Source organism: Ovis aries, chromosome 9 (genome assembly GCF_016772045.2).
Source record: "Ovis aries strain OAR_USU_Benz2616 breed Rambouillet chromosome 9, ARS-UI_Ramb_v3.0, whole genome shotgun sequence".
Classification (NCBI taxonomy): domain Eukaryota; kingdom Metazoa; phylum Chordata; class Mammalia; order Artiodactyla; family Bovidae; genus Ovis; species Ovis aries.
The window spans coordinates 64,567,158-64,590,762 of record NC_056062.1 but is presented as its reverse complement, the minus strand read 5'-3'; the positions used below and the strand labels follow the sequence as shown (position 1 = coordinate 64,590,762).

At 36.6% G+C, this 23,605-nt stretch overlaps 1 protein-coding gene across 2 annotated transcripts in view; it reads right to left on the bottom strand.

Annotated features, from left to right (window-relative positions):
* Positions 1-23,605, bottom strand: part of CSMD3 (CUB and Sushi multiple domains 3) — a 1,392,034-nt gene that overhangs the window by 659,157 nt on the left and 709,272 nt on the right. For both annotated transcript variants that reach the window (XM_060393469.1, XM_027973090.3), the window contains one exon: positions 17,298-17,419. In XM_060393469.1, the coding sequence (XP_060249452.1) occupies positions 17,298-17,419 (122 nt within the window). The remainder of the gene's footprint in view (positions 1-17,297; positions 17,420-23,605) is intronic.

Here is a 23,605-nt window from a genome sequence, read left to right as displayed (position 1 = left end):
TGTAGCATCCTAAGCCAAGCTAGGAAGGAGGAGAGGAAATGCTGTCATGAAAAACTCAAACATGAACTGGACCTTAAAGAATGGACAGGAAAAAACAGGGTCACAAAATTTAGTGAGATGCAAACAGAGTAGAAATATGTATTCTTCAAAGGGGGAGCAGCATGTAGACAGCTCTGGTGATGCAGTGGCATAAAAAAGTATGTCGGGGCATGGGCCTAGAAAAGTAAGAATAGTTAATTAAGAATGTCAGTGGATTTGTCCACGAAGACATATAGATGTATTTAAATACCTGACCAAGAAAGGAGCTTATCATTTTGTTTTAGAATAGAATACACACTGAATTTGTCAATAGATTTAGAGTGCTGTGCTTAGTTGCTCAGTCATGTCCAACTCTTTGCAACCCCACGGACTGTAGCCCACCACGTTCTTCTTCTGTCTGTTAGATAGTTAGAACAGGAAAAAGGAGTCCAGAATGGCAGTGGCTAAAAGACAAGGAAGAGAAAAGTCTGTGAAAAGAGAACAAAGGAAGGTCTGAGGACCAGAGTGAGGACCTCAGGTAGAAAAAACAGCACTCCTGGCTAGCCCAATTTACATAGGGCAGGTCCAAGGGGAGGAAAAACCATATAAAAAGAGGAGCCAATGGGCCAGAGGCCTCTCTCTCTGTCTCTCTTTCTTTCTCTCTCCCGCCAGCGAGCTATCTCTCTGTCTCTGTCTGTCTGTCTCTCTTTTCTCTTTTTTTTTTTTTTGATAATGATTTTAATAAAAATTTTTATTGAAGTATAGTTGATTTACAATGTTGTATTAGTTTCTACTGTACATCAGTGTATCAGTTATACATATACAGGTATCTACTCTTTTTCATTCTTTTCCCATACAGATCATTACAAAGTATGGAGTAGAATTCCTGTTCTTATTAGTTATCATATAGTAGTGTGTTTATGTCAATCCAATCTCCTAATTCATCCCCCTCCCTATGTTCCCCTTGGTAACCATATCTGTTTTCTAGATCTGTGATTCTACTTCTGTTTTGTAAATAAGTTCACTTGTACTGTTGTTAACATATAAACAGCATCATGTTATTTGTCTTTCTCTTTCTGATCGACTCCACTCAGCATGACAATCTCTAGGTCCATTCATGTTGCTGAAAATGGCATTGCTTTTTTTTATGGCTGAGTACTGTTCCTTTGTTTATATGTATCATATATATACATTCATTCATTGATGGGCATTAACCTTGCTTCCCATGTCTTGGTTGTTGTAAATAGTGCTACAGTAAAGACTGAGGTGCATGTAACTTTTTGAATTCTGGTTTTCTTCAAATATATGCCTAGGAGATGATTATTAAGGCAGACACTGCTAGGTACCTAAATAATATCTATTTGCTCTTTTTTTTAACTGACAGAAATTGTTTGGGATGGCTATGTGCACAGCTTAAAAAAAAAAAAAAAAAGAAACATTTCCCTACCTTTCTTCCCATTAGAGCTAGTTATGTGACACAGTCTTTCCCAATCAGAAATAAATGGAAAAGAGATTTTATCCTTCAGGCTCTGGAGGAAGTAAAGTGGAAGCAGTGTGTAAAGCAGTGCCAGCTTTTTGTTTTAAAGTTTAATCATTTTCTCCCTACAAAGCTTGGAAATTTGAATAAACCTGATGGGTAAGGAAAGCAGTAAATGACGTACATAAACTCTACGGATTCTTTACTACCTATATGAATGGGAACTAGTGTTAGTGAGTAATGTTTAGAAATTGTGAGGGCTTTGTTAATATGATTTTTGTTTAATGAAATCTGACTTGAATCTCAAGCTCTAAGCTAATGTACTTTCTTAGTTAAGAACATCAATCACATATTCCAAACATTTGTTCAATGAACAGACAACAATTGATATTGAGAACTTCTGGCAAATTTCCCAATCCATTACTGTTTGCAGATATTGAATTGTTGTTGCCAATATTTGTTGTAAAGGAGATGCAGAAAAACATACAGCAGTATTAGCTTCATTTTTTGATGTCTCTCTTTTCTCTATGTGTCTTTTGGGTTGGCATGCCCTCATGCCTTGAGGATGCATTTTCCTTTATTTTCTAAATAAAACAGTAAACATGGAGCTGTAACACTGTTCGAGAGCTGTGATGCGCTGAGGGCTTAAACCCCCATCACTTCAAATTTTTGTTGTGACAAGACAGAACCAAGGAGATTACACTCTCCTGACATCTGTGGTGCTGTGGGGGACTCTCCAGGCAAAAATACTGGAGTGGATTGTCATGCCCTCCTCCAGGGTATCTTCCCAACCCAGGGATTGAACCCAGGTCTCTCACATTGCAGGCAGATTATTTTCTGTCTGAGCCACCAGAGAAACAGGGTAGGCAGCAAAATGAAATTAAGATTCACTAGTTGGGAAGTTGGCTGATAACTCAAAGGAGAAATAAAGGAAATGTGGGTGACAGATTTAAGCAACATTGAAGTTCATTAATTACCTGTAATGAATTCACTGGAACCTATATTTAAATGTATGTAGGAGAAGGCAATGGCAACCCACTCAAGCATTCTTGGCTGGAAAATCCCATGGACAGAGGAGCATGGTAGGCTGCAGTCCATGTGGTCACGAAGAGTCAGACATGACTGAGCGATTTCACTTTCACTTTTCACTTTCATCCATTGGAGAAGGAAATGGCAACCCACTCCAGTGTTCTTGCCTGGAGAATCCCAGGGACGGGGAAGCCTGGTGGGCTGCCATCTATGGGGTTCCACAGAGTCGGACACGACCGAAGAGACTTACCAGCAGCAGCAGTGAAAGGTGAAGACTATAGAATGAAAAATGTTAAGAATACTAAATTTTAAGAAGATGGAAAAGGAAATTCAATACCCAGAAAAATCTGCAAAAGTAGGAGAAAATTCAGGAAATCAGAGAGTATTTGGAAATCTAGGGAAAAGAGAAAGTTTCTAGGGAAAGAGAAAGTTTCAAGAAGTAGGCAGTAGTCAATAATGTCAATTACTCTGTACCTATATCTTTCTTGGTCCTTTTAGTACTGTATTATTGTTTAAAATATGTTTTTATTATAAAATATAACATATGTATTATTGAAATTTAACACAGAATTTTTGTTAGCATAATTGTAAAGAGGAAAAATAACTGCAGTCATCTATCCAGAAACACTATTTTTTAACACTTTGAAATATTTACTTTGTTTTGATTTTATTGATATTTGTTTATTTTTATATGGCTATTCATTGTATTTGCACAGAGTAGTTCATTTAAAAATATTTCAAATAAACCATTTAGATAAGAAGTCAGGTCCCCATGTTAAGGGTTGAGAATAGTCAAGAAGTGTACAAGTATGATTCAGTCAAGAGGAAGATAATTCAAGGATGGGATGTCCTATAAATGATGATTGCAAGCCATTTATTTTAGCTTGGGTATCTTCTAGAGTTGTGTCTCCCTGACTGCCATACTAATGTTTATACTAAGATCTTTGCTTTACTCTTACGCTCTTTCTCATTCATGACTTGGTAAGACTGGCTTTGATTTCAATTTATCCCTGAACTACGACCTCAGGTTTGCTCCCATTAGTTTCTACTCAACTGTAGTGAATACTCTAAGGTCTCTGTCCAGATCCCTTTGGATGCTTCCTGCCTTTTGTTATCTGTATGCTATTTTCTCTACTCATTTGCCTTTAAATGCATATAGCCATAAGTTTTCTGAAAAATGCCTTTGGTTGACAAACACAGCTTTGTCCACATTAGCCCTGAAGGACCTGGGTAATTCGTAGCCTATCATTGTGGGATATGGAAGTAAGACAGCCCAGGACCCTTGTTTTGAGTTGGGACAAACTCTTAAGTACCGTTTACACTGAGTGGGATCATGCGTGACTTGGATTTTGCATTAAATTGCATGGTTGCTTAACTTCTTTCCAGTCCTGCTTCTTCCATCCCCTTAATAGTTTCCTGGACACACAGTCTTTTTTTTTTTTTATTTTAAATGGAGGCTAATTACAATATTGTGGTGGTTTTTGCCATACAGTCACATGAATCAGCCATGGTTGTACGTGTGTTCCCCATCCTGACCTTCGCTCCCACCTCCTCCCCATCCCATCCCTCATGGTCATCCCAGTGCAACAGCCCTGAGCACCCAGCCTCATGCATTGAACCTGGACTGGTGATCTATTTCACATATGATAATATATATGTTTCATTGTTATTCTCTCAAATCATCCCACCCTCGCCCTCTCCCACAGAGTCCAACAGTCTGTTTTTTACATCTGTGTCTCTTTTGCTGTCTCGCATATAGGTTTATCATTACCATCTTCCTAAATTCCATATTTATGTGTTAGTATACTGTATTGGTGTGTTTTTTTTTTCTGAGTTACTTCGCTCTGTATAATAAGGTCCAGTTTTATCTACCTCATTAGAACTGATTCAAATGCATTCTTTTAATAGCTGAGTAATATTCCATTATGTATACATACCACAGCTTTCTTTTCCATTTGTCTGCCAATGGATAACTAGGTTGCTTCCCTGTCCTGGCTATTGTAAACAGTGCTACAATGAACATTGGGGTACACGTGTCTCTTTCAATTCTGGTTTCCTTGGTGTGTATGCCCAGCGGTGGGATTTCTGGGTTGTATGGCAGTTCTATTTCCAGTTTTTCAAGGAATCTCCACACTGTTCTCCATAGTGGCTGTACTAGTTTGCATTCCCACCAACAGTATAAGAGGGTTCCTTTTTCTCTGCACCCTCTCTAGCATTTATCATTTATAAACTTCTGGATAGCAGCCATTGTGACTGGCGTGAGATGGTACCTCACTGTGGTTTTGATTTGCATTTCTCTGATAATGAGTGATGTTGAGCATCTTTTCATGTGTTTGTTAGCCATATGTATGTCTTCTTTGGAGAAATGTCTGTTTGGTTCTTTGGCCCATTTTTTGATGGGTCATTTTTCTGGAATTAAGCTGCAGGAGTTGCTTGTATATTTTTGAGATTAATCTTTGTCAGTTGCTTCATTTGCTATTATTTTCTCCCATTCTGAAGGCTGTCTTTTCACCTCGCTTATAGTTTCCTTCATTGTGCAAAAGCTTTTAATTTTAATTAGGTCCCATTTGTTTATTTTTACTTTTATTTCCATTATTCTGGGAGGTGGGTCATAGAGAATCCTGCTATGATTTATGTCAGCGAGTGATTTGCCTATATTTTCCTCTAGGAGTTTTATAGTTTCTGGTCTTACATTCAGGTCTTTAATACATTTTGAGTTTATTTTTGTGTATGGTGTTAGAAAGTGTTCTAGTTTCATTCCTTTACAAGTGGTTGACCGGTTTTCTGAGCACCACCTGTTAAAGAGATTGTCTTTTCTCCATTGTATATTCTTGCCTCCTTTGTCAAAGATAAGGTGGGCACACAGTCTTAATATTACTTGCATATAAATCCTTGTCTTGGGTCTGTACTTTGCAGAACAGACAGCTGCAGCCTTCAGGAAAGTGACACTTTCCATGCCTAGCTGAGGTCTCAGACCTGGCACTGAAGCTTGGCACAGGTCCGCAAACTACAACTATTTGGCACAAAGAACTAGTACTTGCAAGTGGGCAGGCTAAATGAAGTGGCAAAAGGCTAGCTGTCATGATGGAACAGTGACAATATAGAAAACATTGTTATGGGTGGAAATCAAGGGTGTTTTCTGATGCCTGAAGAGTTCCTGGGAAAGAACACTGAGTGTGTGTTTTACAGATCTAAACAAAAATCATGGGCTTAAATGTCATAGTGAATATGTGAATGAAATATTTCATAATCTTACTTTATCATATAATAAAATGATCCTTCAGTCCTTATTTGAAAAATAAAGGAAAGATGGAATGATTTGCATGGAAAGGGATATCATCCCCTCCGAGAAAAAGTTGTCCTTTACCTGCATTTAAGTTTGGGACAGATGTCCATGAAAAAGTAAGAGAAGAAACTCTCATCTGTGATGTCACTTAAACAAAAGTCCGTGTAAAGATAGTATGAAATTCAATAGTGAAAATTTATCAGAACTATATGAAAAATCATACCTTATAATAGCTATAGAAAAAATAATATACAGGAATAAATATTATTTAATATATTGCAAGTATGAATAGTATTGTGCTTCCCTGGTGGCTCAGATGGTGAAGAATCCACCTGCAATGCAGGAGACCCAGGTTCTATCTCTGATGAAGTAAATGGCTACCCATTCCAGTATTCGTGCCTGGAGAATTTCAAGAGAATTTGGCAGGCTAAAAGTCCATGGGGGTCATAAAGAGTCAGACATGACTGAGCAACAAAAACTTTCACAGATAACATTTATTTATAAAGCAATATAAATATCAACAAAATATTTGCTTTCCATTGTATACTAATTTTAGACTATGCTGGACTGAAATGCCTAATAAATTTTCACATATTTTATATGCATTGTTACCCTAATTAGTGATTTTACTTACACAACAAATGTTAACAGGAACACACTATGAGCTCAGTACTTTTCTTATGTTTAAATATCCTTATGCTAATATATGACTTAAATTTGCAAGATAATTACCAACATACAAAGTGGTGGTTTGGCTTAGTAATGTTAACTTGTGAGAAGCTCCAACATTCCTTTGATATGGTACAGCAGGGAAGATTATTCCTGTTTTATGGATGAAGAAACTGAAGGTCACTTAGGTTGATTTCATATCTTGGTTTTCATAAATAATGCTATGATGAACAAAAGGGTGCACATATGTTTTCAAACTAGTGTTTTATGTTCTTTTGAAAAAATATCCAAAAGTGAAATATCTGGGTCATATGGTAGTTCTCTTTTTTTTCAGGAACCTCTACACTGTTTTCCATAGTACCTACATAATTTTATAGTCCTATCAATAGTGTATGAGGGTTCCCTTGTTTCCACATTTTCTTTGACATTTATTATGCCATGTCTTTTTGATAACAACCATTCTAACAAGTATGCAATAATACTAATATATCATTGTGCTTTTTTTACTTGCATTTCCCTAATAGTAATGTTAAATATCTTTTCATGTTCCTATTGACCATTTATATGTATCCTTTGGAAAAATACACATTCAGATCCTCTGTTCATTTTTCTAATGTTATCTTTTATTATTGAGTTGTATGAGTTCTTTGTATATTTTGGATATTAACTCCTCATTTGCAAATATCTTCTAACATTCAGCAAGTTGTCTTTTCATTCTGATAATGTTTTTATTCAGCTGTGTAGAAGCTGTTAGTTTTATGGTGTCACATTTTTTTCATTTTTGCTTTTGTTTCTTTTGCATTATGTGGAAGACCTGGGTCTGATCCCTGGGTTGGGAGGATCTCTTGGAGAAGGGAACGGCTACCCACTTCACTATTCTTGCCTGGAGAATCCAAGGACAGAGGAGCCTGGCAGGCTACAGTCCACAGGGTCTCAGAGAGTCAGAAACAACTGAGTGACTTTCACACTACAAAAACATCATGAAGACCACCATCAATGAGATTACCGCATACATTTTATTCTAGGAATTTTAAGAGTTCAGGTTATACATTCAAGTCTTTAATCTATTTTGAGTGTGTGTGTGTGTGTGTGTGTGTGTGTGTGTACACTATGTAAGTTAGTGGTCTATTTTCACTCTCTGTATGTGTCTGTCCAAATTTCCTAACACTATTTATTGAAAGGACTGCCCTTTATCCTTTGATCCTTTGTCTAAGACTGAGTGTGTGCGTGAAGCCGCTCAGTCATGTTCAACTCTTTGTGACCCCCATGGACTGTAGCCCACTAGGCTCTTCCATCCATGGGATTTTCCAGACAAGAATACCGAAGTAGGTTGCCATTTTCTTCTCCCATGTCCTAGATTAGCCGTCAGTATAAGTGTGATTTATTTCTGGGCTCTCAAATCCATTCCATTGACCTCTGTGTCTGTTTTTTGTTCCAGTGTCACACTGTTTTTATTATTATATATTTGCATTATAGTTTGAAATCAGGGAATTTGATACCTCCATAATTCTTTCTCAAGATTGTTTTGGTTATTTTGGGGTCTTCTGTGGTTCTATACAAAGTTTAGAATTAAAGCTGATCCTTCATGTGTTTGAACCGTATAGTTTCTTTTATAAGTAGAGATTTTTTCAATAAATATGTACTATAGTACTATATTCTGTCTTCTCCCTGATGGATGAGGATAAGAGGTTTGTACAAGCTTCCTGATGGGAGGGACTATCTATGGATAAAACTGGGTCTTGCTCTAGTGGTAAGGCCATGCTCAGTAAATCTTTAATCCAATTTTCTGCTGATGAGTAGGGCTGTGCTCCCTCTCTGTAGTTTGGCCTGAGATGGCCCAGTCTTAGAGTCTGTAGTCTTGATGGTAGGCTATAGGCTCCATGGTAGGAATAATGGAAATGTTCTCCAAGAGGACTTATGCCAGCATGCTGTACCTTCCAGGACTGCTGCTGCCAGTGCCCCTGACCCACAGCAGGCCACATCTCCACCCAAGACTTTCAAACACTCACAGGCAAGTCTTGTTTAGTCTCTTTGGGGTCACTGTTTCTTTCTTCTTGGTCCTTGTGTGCACAAGGTTTCATTTATGCCCCCACCTCCCACCAACAGTCTCTCTTTCCCTAGACCTGTAGGAGTTCTGTAAATCAAATCATGCTGACTTTCAAACTCAGATTCCCAGGGGATTCCCTGTGCTTTTGCTGGATCCACAGGTTGGGAACTCCGCTGTGGGACCTAGAATTTTGCAACAGTGTGAGAACTTCTTTGAAATAGCTGTTCTCCAGTTTGTGGGTTGCACACCTGGCCGCTCTATGGTGGGACTAATAGTGACCTCCTCCAAGAGTACTTATGCCAAAAAGTGCGGCATGTGGTCAGATATGCAGATGACACAACCCTTATAGCAGAAAATGAAGAGGAACCAAAGAGCCTCTTGATAAACTTGAAAGAACAGAGTGGAAAAGCTGCCTTAAAACTCAACATTAAAAAAACTAAGATCAAGGTACCTGGTCCCATTACTTCATGACAAACAGATACAGAAACAATAGAAACAGTGACAGCCTTTATTTTCTTGAACTCCAAAATAACTGTAAGCAGTGACTGCAGCCATGAAATTAAAAGATGCTTGCTCTTTGGAAGAAAAGCTATAGTAAACCTAGATAGTATATTAAAAAACAGAGATATCACTTTGCAGACAAAGGTCAATCTAGTCAAAGCTATGATTTTTCCAGTAGTCATGTATGGATGTGAGAGTTGGACCATAAAGAAGGCTGAGAACTGAAGAACTGATGCTTTTGCAATGTGATGCTAGACAAGACTCTTGAGAGTCCCTTGGACACCAAACAGATCAAGCCAGTCAATCCTAAAAGAAATCAACTCTGAATATTCACTGGAAGGACTGATGCTGAAGCTGAAGCTCCAATACTTTGGCCACCTGATGTGAAGAGCCAACCCACTGGAAGACTCTGATGCTAGGAAAGACCAAAGGGCAGGAGGGGAAGGGGCTACACAGGATGAAATGGTTGGATAGCATCATCAACTCAATGGACATTAGTTTGAGCAAACACCAGAAGATAGTGAAAGACAGGGAAGCTGGCCATGCTGCAGTCCATGGGGTCGCAAAGAGTTGGACACTAACGGCCAACTGAACAACAACAACATAGTACTAGAGTAGATTCATCTGCAGATAAGAAACCATGGTACAGAAAAGTCTGACTGTAAAGTTATATGTACATTTTCAATTGTGCAGCAGTCAGCACCTCTAGTCCCCATAATGCTCATGGGTAAATACGTGTGCTATAGCTCTGTGAAATATGTCATTGATATTTATAAGCACTGCATTGAATCAGTAGATTTATTTGGGTAGTATGGACATTTTAACAATATTAATTCTTTCAATCCATGGGCATGAAATATTTTTCCACTCTATCTTTTTCAATTTATTTCATCACTGTCTTATAATTTTCAGTAGAAAAGTCTTTCTGGACTTCCCAGGTGGCTCAGTGGTAAAGAATATACCTGCCTATGCAAGAGATGCAGGGGACACAGGTTTGATCCCTGAACTGAAAAGATCTCCTGGAGAAGGAAATGGGAACCCACTACAGTATTCTTGCTTAGAAAATCTCATAAATAGATGAACTTGGTGGGCTACAGTTCATGGGGTCACAAGGAGTTGGACATGACTTAACAACTGAGCATCCACCTTGCCCCCCATAAATGTTTTTTACCTCTTTGGTTAAATTTACATGTTTGTATTTTATTTGATGTCATTATATATGCAATTATTTTCTTAATTTCTCCACAGCATACTTTTATTGATAGATTTTTGTATCCTTTGATTTGCCGATTATTAGTTCCTTTTTTATTTTTTTTAGTGGAGTCTTTAGAGTATTCTATTTGCAACATTAAGTCATCTGCAAATAGTGACAGTTTTACTTCTTCCTTTCCAATTAGATGACTTTTATTATTCTTTTACTCTTGCCTAGTTGCTGTGGCTAGGATTTACAGTACTGTGTTGAATAAAAATGGTAAGGTTGGGCATCTTTGCCTTTTCCTGATTTATAGGAAAAGCTTTCAGTTTTTCACTGTTGAATGTGACTGGCTTTGGATTTTTCATATAAGCCTAAATTATGTTGAGGTTAAGTTCCCTCTATATTCACTTTGTTGAGAGTTTCTATAATAAGTGGATGTCAAGTTGTCTAGAGTTTCTTCTGCATCTATTGAGATAATCATATGATTTTAATCCTCCAATCTGTTAATGTGCTACATCATCTTAAATGACTCAAAAATGTTGAAACATCCTCACATCTTTTGAAAAACAAAACTTGATTGTAGTGAATGATCCATTCAAAGTATTGTTGATTTCGTTTGCTAATATTTTGCCAAGGATTTTTGAATCTATGTTTATCAGTGATATGGGCCCATAATTTGTGTGTGTCTATGTGTGTGGTGGGGTGGTCCTTGCCCTGGTTTTCATATCAGGGTAATGCTAGATTTGTTAAATGCATTTAGATATGTTTGCAAGGCTTCCTTCCTCTTTATTTATTTGTATGTGTGTGTGAAAGTTTAACAAAACTTGATTATTAAATCATTTTTTAAAGTTTTGTATTGGTAGAATTCTGTAAAGAAGCCACCTGGTCCTGGGCTTTTGTTTTCTGGGAGATTTCACACTACTATTTCAATCTCCTTATTAGTAGTTGGTCTATTCATATTTTTATTTTCTTCATGATTCATTCATAGAAGAATATGTGTTTCTATGAATTTACCTATTTCTTTAGATTGTTGTGTCTATTGGTGCATAGGTTTGTTTGTATAGGTTCTTTCTCAGAACCACTTTGCTATATTCTATAGATTTTTCTTATGCTGTATTTATGTTCTCATTCATCTCTAGTTTTTTTTTTTTATTATTACCCATTGGTTATTTGGTAGTATATTGTTTAATCTTCATATTTTTGTCCTCTTTTTCACCATTTTTTTTTCTCGTGATTGATTTATATGTTCTTACCATTGAGATCAGGTATGACTGCAATCTTCTTAAATGTCCTGAGATTTGTTTTGTGACCTAACATGTGAACTATCTTGGAGAATGTTCCATGTGTGTCTTGTTCCATAGACAAGAATTTCTATTTTGCTGATTTTGGATAGGGTGTTCAATATATCTATCAAATTCATTTGATGTAGGGTATTGTTTAGGTCTACCCAGAGAGTAAAGACTTTGCCTTCAAGGAATGAGGCCCAAGTTCAATCCCTTGGTTGGGAAGATCCCTTGGAGAAGGGAATGGCAGCCCACTCCAGTATTCTTGCCTGGGGAACTCCATGGACAGAGCAGCCTGGTAGGCTAGAGTCCACAGGGTCACAACGAGTTAGACACAACTGAACAACTAAGACACACACACAGTTTCTTTATTGATTGTCTGCCAGGATGACCTGCATAGTGATGTAACTGAGTTGTTAAAACTCCCTTATTATTATGGTATTGCTTTCAATTTCCCTTTGTAAGTATGCTGATATTTACTTTATATATTTCAGTGTTATGTTAGGTACATATACATTTATAAATGCTATATCTTATTGGTAAAATGACTCCATTGTCTTTTATTATAGTCTTTGTTTTAAAATCTATTTTTTTTTCTGAAATAAGTATCATATCAGTTTCTTGCCCTCTGAAATTCCATTTCTTTATGAAATGTGGATAAAAGAGCATATACTTCAGTGCTGTGGGAAGTAACTGAGGTAAATGCATATAGAGTACTTAGTAGAGTTAGTAAGTACTTAAAAATGTTAACCCATTATTATTAGATACAGAATATACTATTTTCCAGAAAGCTGTCTCCTATGTAGACTGCATGCACAATCCTGCTGCAGAGGGGCTGCAGCTGCTCCCAAAGTGTGCTGGTGGGCAAAGCTGGCCTCTAATGGCTGAAGGCCCTGGTCAAAATAGCTGCTGGACACTGGTGGACAGAATCACATTCCAGATGGTTTTGTGATGTTTTGGGGACTTATCTTTCTTATGAAGGATCTTAGGGTTGGGGTGCATGAGGTGAAGTTGAAATCTCTTGCTTCTCAGGATAACTATCCATACCTTGTGCCTACAAGCTGAACTGCTATGGCTAGGATATGCTATGTTGCTTCGCCTTTTTTTTTTTTTTTTCCCTTGGTATGGTGTACTGCTGCACTCAGTGCCCCTGACTCTTGCCTATGCCAGAGAATCCTGGATACACAGGGAAGTCTAGGTCAGTTTCTTGGTTCATGGGACCTTATGAAAGAGGTCACACTATCTTCATTACCTCCACCATAGTTTGCTCTCAGGTAAAACAACAGGGAGGGAACACAGCCCCTCCCATAAACACAAAATTAGATCAAATATTTACTGAGAATGAAGTGAAGTGAAGTTGCTCAGTGGTGTCCCACTCTTTGCGACCCCATGGACTGTAGCCTATCAGGCTTCACAGACCATGGGATTTTCCAGGCCAGAGTACTGGAGTGGGTTGCCATTTCCTTCTCCAGAGGATCTTCCCAACCCAGGGACTGAACCCAGGTCTCCCGCATTGTAGGCAGATGCTTTACCCTCTGAGCCACCAGGGAAGCCCAACTTCTGAGAATTGCCCTGCCCAACAGAACAAGCCTGGCCCTTCAGAAATGGTGTGGACCTAACAGAAGCAGAAGATATTAAGAAGAGGTGGCAAGAACACATAGAAGAACTATACAAAGAAGATCTTCACAACCCAGATAATCACGATGGTGTGATCACTCACCTAGAGCCAGACAACCTGAAATGAGAAGTCAAAAGGACCTTAGGAAGCATCACTATAAACAAAGCTAGTGGAGGTGATGGAATTCTAGCTGAGCTAGTTCAAATCCTAAAATATGATGCTGTAAAAGTGTTGCACTCAATAGTCCAGCCAATTTGGAAAATTCAGCAGTGGCCACAGGACTGGAAAAGGTCAGTTTTCATTCCAGTCCCAAAGAAAGGCAATGCCAAAGAATGCTCACAATACCACACAATTGCACTCATCTCATGTGCTAGTACAGTAATGCTCAAAATTCTCCAACTCAGGCTTCAACAATATGTGAACTGTGAACTTTCAGATGTTCAAACTGGTTTTAGAAAAGGCAGAGGAACCAGAGATCAAATTGCCAATGTTCACTGGATCATCAAAAAAGCCAAAAAAAAAATCCAGAAAAACTCTATTTCTTCTTTTTTGACTATGCCAAAGCCTTTGACTGTGTGGATCGAAATAAACTGTGGAAAGTTCTGAAAAAGATGGGGATACCAGGACACCTGATATGCCTCTTGAGAAATGTGTATGCAGGTCAGGAAGCAACAGTCAGAACTGGACATGGAACAAGAGACTGGTTTCAAATAGGAAAAGAAGTACAGCAAGGCTGTACATTGCCACTCTGCTCATTTAACTTATATGCAGAGAACATCATGAGAAACGCTGGGCTGGAGGAACCACATGCAGTAATCAAGACTGCCAGGAGAAATATCAATAACCTCAGATATGCAGATGACACCACCCTATGGCAGAAAGTGAAGAAGAACAAAAGAGCCTCTTGATGAAAGTGAAAGAGAAGAGTGAAAAAGTTGGCTTAAAACTCAACATTCAGAACACTAAGATCATGGCATCTGGTCCAATCAATTCATGGCAAATAGACTGGGAAAGAGTGGAAACAGTGGCAGACTTTATTTGGGGGGCTCCAAAATCACTGTAGATGGTGACTGCGGCCATGACATTAAAAGATGCTTACTCCTTGGAAGGAAAGTTATGACCAACCTAGACAGCATATTAAAAAGCAGAGACATTACTTTATCAACAAAAGTCAATCTAGTCAAAGCTATGTTTTTTCCAGTAGTCATGTATGGATGTGAGAGTTGGACTATAAAGAAAGCTGAGTGCCAAAGAATTGATGCTTTTGAACTGTGGTGTTGGAGAAGACTCTTGAGAGTCCCTTGGACTACAAGGAGATCCAACCAGTTGATCCTACAGGAAAACAGTCCTGAATATTAATTGGAAGGACTGATGCGGAAGCTGAAGCTTCAATACTTTGGCCACCTGATGCAAAGCACTGATTCATTGGAAAAATCCTGATGCTGGGAATGATTGAAGGCAGGAAAAGAAGGGGATGACAGAGGATGAACTGATTGGATGGCATCACTGACTCAATGGAAATGAGTCTGAGCAAGCTCCAGGTGTTGGTGATGGACAGGGAAGCCTGGCATGCTGCAGTCCATGATACACAAAGAGTCAGACATGACTGAATAAATGAACTGGACTGTACTTAGTATGACTGCATCTCTATTTCTCCTACCTGCCCTTTGTTGTTATCCTTTCACCCTTTGTTGTGGAGATTGTTTTCATCCTGTTTTCAGGCTGTCTTCAGAGCAAATTATCCCATATTTAGCTATCTGAGGGAAAATGTGCTTTCCACCATCTTGAATCTTCCCCAATGGTTGCTTTTAAATTATCAAATGTAAAGAAAAATATGAGCAATTATTTTTGAATAAAATCATAGATATTGAGGCATTAATATGTTGGTTAATTTGGGTTTAAACCAATGAAGAGAGATCTGTGCTTGTGCTTTATGCCAGTAATTGTCTTACCAAGAGTTCAGACATGGCAATCTATGGAAGAAAACCTTCCAATTGTATTTGTCAAAATACACAGTTATGACCTGTTAGTGCACCATAAAATTAACTTAGTGAGATGTGAACAATATTTAAAAATAGATTACAACATGTTAAAAAATAGAGAAGTGCTTTCATATAGTTAGGGGAAATTATTTTTTCACACTGTGTGTGTGTGTGTGTGTGTGTGTGTGTGTGTGTGTGTGTGTGTAAGTGAGTGAGTAAACTGTTAAATATTAATTGTGGGTTATGCTTGAATTTTCATAGGATACCTTACAATGAATATAAACTAATAGATCCTAAATGAATATACTCAATCAGCTTTCAATAAAAAGAGTAAATAAAGTAATCATTAATATATCTTCCTTAGAAAATAGATATTTTAAGTGAGAAAAGAATAGATAAAAGTTTCGTAGATAGTTAAGAAAAACAAGAAGAACTGTCATGACCTCTGTGAAAATTCAAGTAAGTCAATAATGAAAACTAATTAAACTTAGCAAATTAGACATCTTATTGAACAGGAGATAATCACCACTTTGTTCTGTAAATTATAGGTAATTACTATCACACAAAAAAAGTTCTATCTCAATACAAGATTAATACAGAACATTTGTTCCATACTTTATAATGAATTTGATTCATGTTATCTTAGTATAAGATACTTATGTCTTAGGGTGAGATATGTCATAGTAAGTAACCCACATGTTATATGATATATAACATTGACTTTTGCTGTCTACATGATCTTAGACAAATTATTTAGCCTCTTTATTAAATGCAGACATGAAAGTATATTTTCCTATTAAGGGAATTTTTTAAATTAAATAAGTCATTAAAAGTACTGTGAATGACACCTGGCATGTTGCTAAATGTTCAGTAAATGTGATTTTATTTTTCAAGTAGTTCTTGATTTTTTTTTCCCTCAGAAACCCATAATTTTCTCAGAGAAGGTATTCAATAAATAAAATTTGTTGATTTGAACTGAATTGATGACATGGGTTGGATAAGTAAAATGACTTCCTTTGTGCATATGAAGGATTAGATTTAGTGATTTTTTTTTCCAGGTTTATACACATAGTTTAGGGAAGGCTAGGCTTCTGACCTAGTTCTTATGACTCATAAATCAGGGCTCTTCCATGAGGCAAGTCTAATTTACCACTGAGTTAATTTTTAAAACAACTTTGCTACCTTTGTGATTATATTTTATGAACATAAAACCCAAAACTTTCTGGAAAATAGCATATTCTGTATCTAACAACTAGTTAACATTTTTCAAGTACCTACTAACTCTACTAAGTACCCTGTATGCATTATCTCATTTACTTCTCATAACACTGAAAAATATGTTCTTATTATCCACATTTCAGAGAAAGAAACTGAATTTCAGAGAAGTTAAATAGCTTGATCAGAGTTGTTATTTGGCAAGTTCTAAATCAATATTTGAACCACAAATTTGACCCAGTTTTATGGGTTCTATCATCAACCTTTTCTTAATCTAACCCAGAAAAGATATTACAAAATCTGAGACAAATTTTGATTCTTCCTTTGTAGGTCCTTGCTACATACCCTTAGGAGGAGAAGCAGGATGGAGAGAAAAGGAACAGAAACCTTGCTAACCATTCCCTGCTTTTTTGTTCATTCAGCATTATAATTTTGTTTGAGTTCTGTGGTATATATGTATTTAGATAGATTACTAATTTTAGTCAAATAGACAATACAACCTTTAGAAATCCCCAAATAATGAATCTTCTATTAGTGTAGAGCACATTAATAAATTTTATAATAAAGAATAGCTGAGTGATCTGTGGCAATAGAGAAACATTGAAAGGAAAATCAGCTATGTATAAAAACAGGATATACCTGAATGATAAGATGAGTAGAAAGATATGAAGTGATAAGTCATTATTTATGGTATCTTTGAAAAATGAATATATTTACAAACTGCAAAAGCATATTTCAGAAAACATTTGTTTATAATTCTAATGTGTTCTTATTTATATGTTAGTTGAGTTAGAATTACAGTATTTAATTGTTTTTCTTATTTCTCATATAAGTGTAGGTTTTATATAATGTATAGGTAGGAAATATTTCAGAAATCATACTTCAGCTATGAATTTTCTTTATTGCCCTTTCCCTCATGATTTCCTTGCTTTTATCTTTATGATTATGCTTTTGCACCAGAGATGGTTTTCACTTACCTTATTTGTATTCACTGCTGTGATGACCCAGACACATTGTGCATTGCTGTCATACTGGAATGGAAAGTTGGGAGACGTAAATGTTCCACTTGGTCCTTGAAGATTAGAGCCACATGTCTTCACTAAAAGAGAAATCACATTTTAAAAGGTGAGCATGTGCCACATGCAAAATCACAGCATTAAAATATCTTGCAAATAGACTTTAAATTCAAAATTGCACAATAATAACCACATTCAGTTCAGTTCAGTCGCTCAGTTGTGTCCGACTCTTTGCGACCACATGAATCGCAGCACACTAGGCTTCCCTGTCCATCACCATCTCCCGGAGTTCACTCAGACTCACGTCCATCGAGTCCGTGATGTCATCCAGCCATCTCATCCTGGGTCGTCCCCTTCTCCTCCTGCCCCCAATCCCTCCCAGCATCAGAGTCTTTTCCAACCACATTGAAATATGTATAATGACATTCTAATGTGACTTATCAAAATGAGAGTGGTTTTTACATCCTGAAGTTCACAAGTCATATTTTAAACATTAATTGAAAATAGTTATGAATAAAAGTGTGAGGCATGATAAATTATTCTATGACTGTAAATAGGTTAGTTTAATTAGACAGAGGTCATATTTATTCAGTATTGTGTTAAGAAAATTCTATAAAGAAGAAGAAATAAAGCTTTGGATTGATTAAGCAATCTAAATAGTGTTTTCCTTTCTATTTATTAAGTACACTAGGACTCATAATAGCATAATACCATAAAACTTGCAATTGAGCCATCAATATTAAAACTACTTTTTCTGTTCTTAGGACTGTGAACTAGGCCATTCAGACTGCAAAAAAAGCTGCACTAAAGTAATTTTAATAAATACCTACAAAATCTGTGTTATAATAGTTCTTCAGTTTTCTAACTAATCTCTCTTCTAGTTAACCAAAGAGTTACTGACCACACTGTATCTGAGGCTTGACTTCCTTCTTGAGTGCCACAAAAGTTTCTAGGTGGTATTACTTTTGATATGCAATTTTTGCCTCATTCCATTAAAATACTGCCTAAGTCATCTCCCCCCCCCCATACATCAAATGTAATTCACTGTATTTTTAAATCATGTACAGTTTAACTTAGATTTTTCATATGCACATACGACTTTACATATAATCATTTTGAAGTTCATTAATGGAGGTCCCCAAAGTTATTTTGACGTGTCCAAGATCTTCAACTAGTAACTAGTATAGTTAAGATTTGAGCTCAGGTCTTCCCATTCCAAGTCTTATCTTTTTATCATGAAATGTGTGTCTTCCTAGTATGTTAAAAATGTAATTTTTTGCTAGTTTCCGCCCCCCCCCCCTTTAGCTCATATTTTGCATAAATCTATTTTTGACAACTTTCTGGTGATTCAATGATTATTTTTAATCTTCTCTTGTTTGTGTATGATTTCTAAATTTTAAACAATATAAATACTATTTTATAAAAAATAATTAATTATATTTTCCCTCAACATTAATTACCAATCTTTGCTTTTTTCATTTGCTACCTCCCTCCTTGTAAGTCTACCATGCTCACTACTCCATTTTCTTCTCTCCTGTTCAATTTTCAATTTCCAATTTCTGCATTATTAATACTTTGGCTGATTTTAGGCTACCAAAGTTCTATCAAGGCCTTACAAAATTTCTGATGCCTCACAAAATTTTTTCCTAGATTTATTGAGACATATTGATATATAACATTAAGTTTAAGGTGAACAACATGAAGACTTAATTAACATTTCCATTACCTAACATAATCAGCATTTGTATGTGTGTGTGAATGTTTAGTGAGAATGTTTAAGATCTATTCTCTTAGTAACTTTTGAGCATGTGATACAGCATCAGTAACTACAAATCACCGTACTGTATATTATACTTTCAGAAGTTATTCATCTGATCAACTGGAAGTTTTCTCCCTTTAACCTAGCACCTCAAGACTCACTTTTAAGAACTGCTATTCTACCATCGGACAATTGCATTCATTTCCCATGCTAGTAGGTAATGGTTAAAATCTTGCATGCTAGGCTTCAGCATTAGACCAACCAAGAACTTCCAGATGTCCAAGCTAGGTTTAGAAAATGAAGAGGAACCAGATATCAAATTGCCAACATTTGCTGGATCACAGAAAAAGCAAGAGAATTCCAGAAAAATATCTACCTTTGTTTCATTGACTATGCCTTTGACTATGTGGGTCATAACAAACTGTGGAAAGCTCTTCAGGAGATGGTGAGGGACGGGAGGCTTGGCATGCTGAATTCCACAGGGTTACAAAGAGTCAGACCTGACTGGGCAACTGAACAACAACAATATTCTACTCTCTGGTTCTGTGAGTTTGTCATTTTTAGATTCCACATTGAGAGCATTATACTGCAACTTCTTTAAGTCTTCCATGTTCACTAGTCTATGTTTTCCTTCACATTCCCCCCGCCCCTTTTTTTTTAAACTTTATTGGAGCATAGTTACTTTACAATGTTGTGTTAGCATCTGCTATACAGCAGAGTGAATCAGTTGTATGTATATATATACCCCCTCTTTTTAGACTTCCTTCCCGTTTAGGTCACCAAAGATCATCGAGTAGAGTTCCCTGTGCTATACAACAGGTTCTCATAGTGTGCAAATGTCAATCCCAATCTCCCAATTCAAATCTCATACCCAATTCATACCAATTCATAACCCTCTTTGGTTAAAACAAAATATGGATGCTCACAATCTATGGCAGCACTCAACATTATCTCAGAAGTTCTAGGTAATGCAATAGAGTTGGGAAAATTTTGGAAAGCACTACAAAATTCAAAAAAACAAAAAGTATCATTTTTTAACTAAATATGCTATTTGCCTACTTAAGTTCAAGAAAGTTAATAATGTATCTACAATTTGTACTACTTTATATTTTAGTCACATAAGCTTCCTTTGAAGAAGAAATGCATGTGAAAATATAAAGTTCTCTATTATAACTGTAAGAGTTGGCAATTCAAATTGAAAGATCAAATTCACACAAGCAACAAAGTGAACATGTAATTTTTAAAAACATTTGGCAAGAAAGGTAAAAGTCTTCCATAAAAAGAAGCATAAAAAATTTCAGAAGGAAATGAAATAAAACCTGTTTAAGTACCAAGACAGGTTGTGTTCTATGTAAGAACCCATATAACTGGAAAGAAAGGTTGCATTCTGCATGGAAAGGCTTTCACAAAAATGTTAACATCCTGATTTTAGGGATTTAAAATGAATTGATACAAATCATGTAATTTTCATATATTCTATGTATCTATGATTATCTTAATTCAGTGTTTTTGACAGTTATTTTACAATATTCTATATGTTTTATTCATATGTCACCTATGTTTTTAAAAAGGTAGAGAATAATGGTTAATTTATCATTTTCCAGCTTTGTTTTGGAAGTGAAATGAGTTTATATATATGGAAACATTGTGAGCTACGTAATTATCTGTAAAGAGGATAATGCTGTTTCAAGAAAATGATATAAGTATAGTAGGAGAAACCAAAAAAAAAAAAATCAACCCTAGCTTCTCTATCAATATACTGTAGTCTTATTCTTCCCTCAGGTCAAGCACATACAGTTAACTATGCTCAGAAGAACATCTATGAAAAAAGGTTAAATACAATGAAATATGATTTGGTTCAACTGTAACCTTCAGGCATTTAAATTTGTGCTAGATATAATGTTTCAACTACTTGAGCAAGACAAGCAAAAGTTTTATTTTCTGGTTGAGTAAGAAACATTCAATTCACAGGTTAAATATTATTTTTGCATGCAATATATCAACTGGGTCCTGTCTATAGTTGTCTCTGAGTCTACTGAACCCTGAAGTATCTCTTTTAGTCTCTCTTCCAGAATCTTTTTTTTTTTTTGTAATATTGAGGGACTTTGTTGATCTTGTTCCAACATATTCTCAGGATTTGAACATTTTATAAAGCTCCTTCCACTCACTTACTTGCAATTCCTACAACACACTGAGGATATTTGCACTTTAAGACCTTAGTACTTGTTGTATTTCTCACTTTATATAGGTTTCTCCTCAAAGAGTTCTTAATAGTCTGTTCTATCTGAATAATCTATCTAAACTTTGATTTTTAACCTTCATATACAATTGTATACATAGATATCCATATTTATGAAAAGTATATACATATACAAACGTGTACAGACACACACATATATACAATTGTTTATTGTCTCTTTTCATTATTAGAATATTTACTTCATGAGAGCAAGGACTCGTTTTATTCACCATGGTGTCTCCAGTGCCTAGAACAGCATGTGGCACATAGTAGATATTCATTAAATATAGGAATGAATGAATGAATGAACCCGTGACTAAAATAATGAGAGTTAACAACAAAGATTCGATTTTGTTTCTGACTGGTATCTCCCCACTACTCCCCAACCCATCTGGCTTTTGGATATAGTGGCAATTTAAGCTACCACCCTTTTGTAGATATTCTCTTCCACAAATGTTTCACTAACAGCTCTGTGAACAAGTAAGTTCTACTGTCTCCTGCTCTGGGCTTCCCTGGTAGTTCAGATGATAAAGAATCCACCTGCAATGCAGGAGGCCTGGGCTCAATTCCTGGGTTGGAAAGATCCCCTGGAAGAGGGCATGGCAACACATTCCAGTATTTCTGCCTGGAGACTCTCCATGGACAGAAAAGCCTGGCAGGCTACAGTCCATGGGATCACAAATAGTTAGACACAACTGAGCATAGTCTCCTGCTCTAAGGCTGTCCGTTGGGTATGGTGGAAGACTTCTAGCAAGTAGTAATTCTTTGTTATGAGGGGTATGATATGAGGGGTATGATGTGTCTTTAACAGAATCATCAGGATGAAGTCCAAGTGGCTTTGTAGTCTGTGTACCTCCACTATCCCTGCCTCTTCTACCTCCTTTGTGTTCACACTTGAGCAAATCCAAACCATCTGAATCTCATTATTTCACCTGTAAACTTAGACAGTTAAACTATATCACCCACACCCTCTGCCAGGCATACAGTGACTTTACAATTATATTATGCATTTATCTCTGTGCTCTTAATGGCTTCTCCAAATAGGTGCAAAGAGGTTAGTAGAGCTTGGAAGTTACGTTGTTGTCCAATCTCAGTGATATAACCTTATTGTTATTAAAATGGTTTGATGGCATATAAAACATGGAAATTTGTGTTTTTTAATATAAATTTATTTATTTTAATTGGAGGTTAGTTACTTTACACTATTTTATTGGTTTTGCCATATATCAACATGAATCCGCCACAGGTATACACATGTTCCCCAAAACTCAATGTGAATTCAGATGTATTTGTAATATTTCTCTTTTATTTCACCTGTAGGTTAATATTGTGATCTTACCCTAGCAGAAGTATTTCCATTTATATCTTTGAATATCTACAGTGATCTCTTTGCTCATTATCCAGGGATGTGGACACACAGTGTTAGATTATTTCTGAGAATAATCTGACATCGGCCATGAAAGAAACTATATTTTTTTATGCTACACAAGAGGTGGTAGACAAAGCAGGTGATACTAATTTTAACTTTGTAGAGTTTCTACCACTTCTAGAAATTCTAACTTGTAATTTGGAAAACTGGATGTTTTAATAAGGTATGATGATGAACACATATAACAATGAATAAGCACGAACAGCCCAAACTTTGTGAGTTTCATCAAGTCAGAACAGCTTAGACTATGTGAGATGTACCAACAAAAAATTTACTTTTTTAGGGTTTCTGATGGGGCCCTGTGAGGTATGATGATAAATACTGCTAGGAAAAAAACTAAAATGACTAAAACTGAATGTGTTTGGTATTTAATGATGAACAACTACTAGTATTCATCGAGAACTGAACATGGAGTGACATGTGGTTACTTCCCCACATGAAAGGGAACACTCCCTGATCTCACAGAGGTAAACTACAGTAAATATTACTCATAATTTCCTTCTAATATGTCTTAAGGAGATCCAACCAATCCATTCGAAAGGAGAGCAGTCCTGGGTGTTCTTTGGAAGGACTGATGCTAAAGCTGGAACTCCAATACTTTGGCCACCTCATGCGAAGAGTTAACTCATCGGAAAAGATTCTGATGCTGGGAGGGATTGGGGACAGGAGGAGAAGGGGATGACAGAGGATGAAATGGCTGGATGGCATCACCGACTTGATGGACATGAGTTTGAGTAAACTCAGGGAGTTGGTGATAGACAGGGAGGCCTGGTGTGCTGCAATTCATGGGGTTGCAAAGAGTTGGACACGACTGAGTGACTGAACTGAACTGAACTGAATCT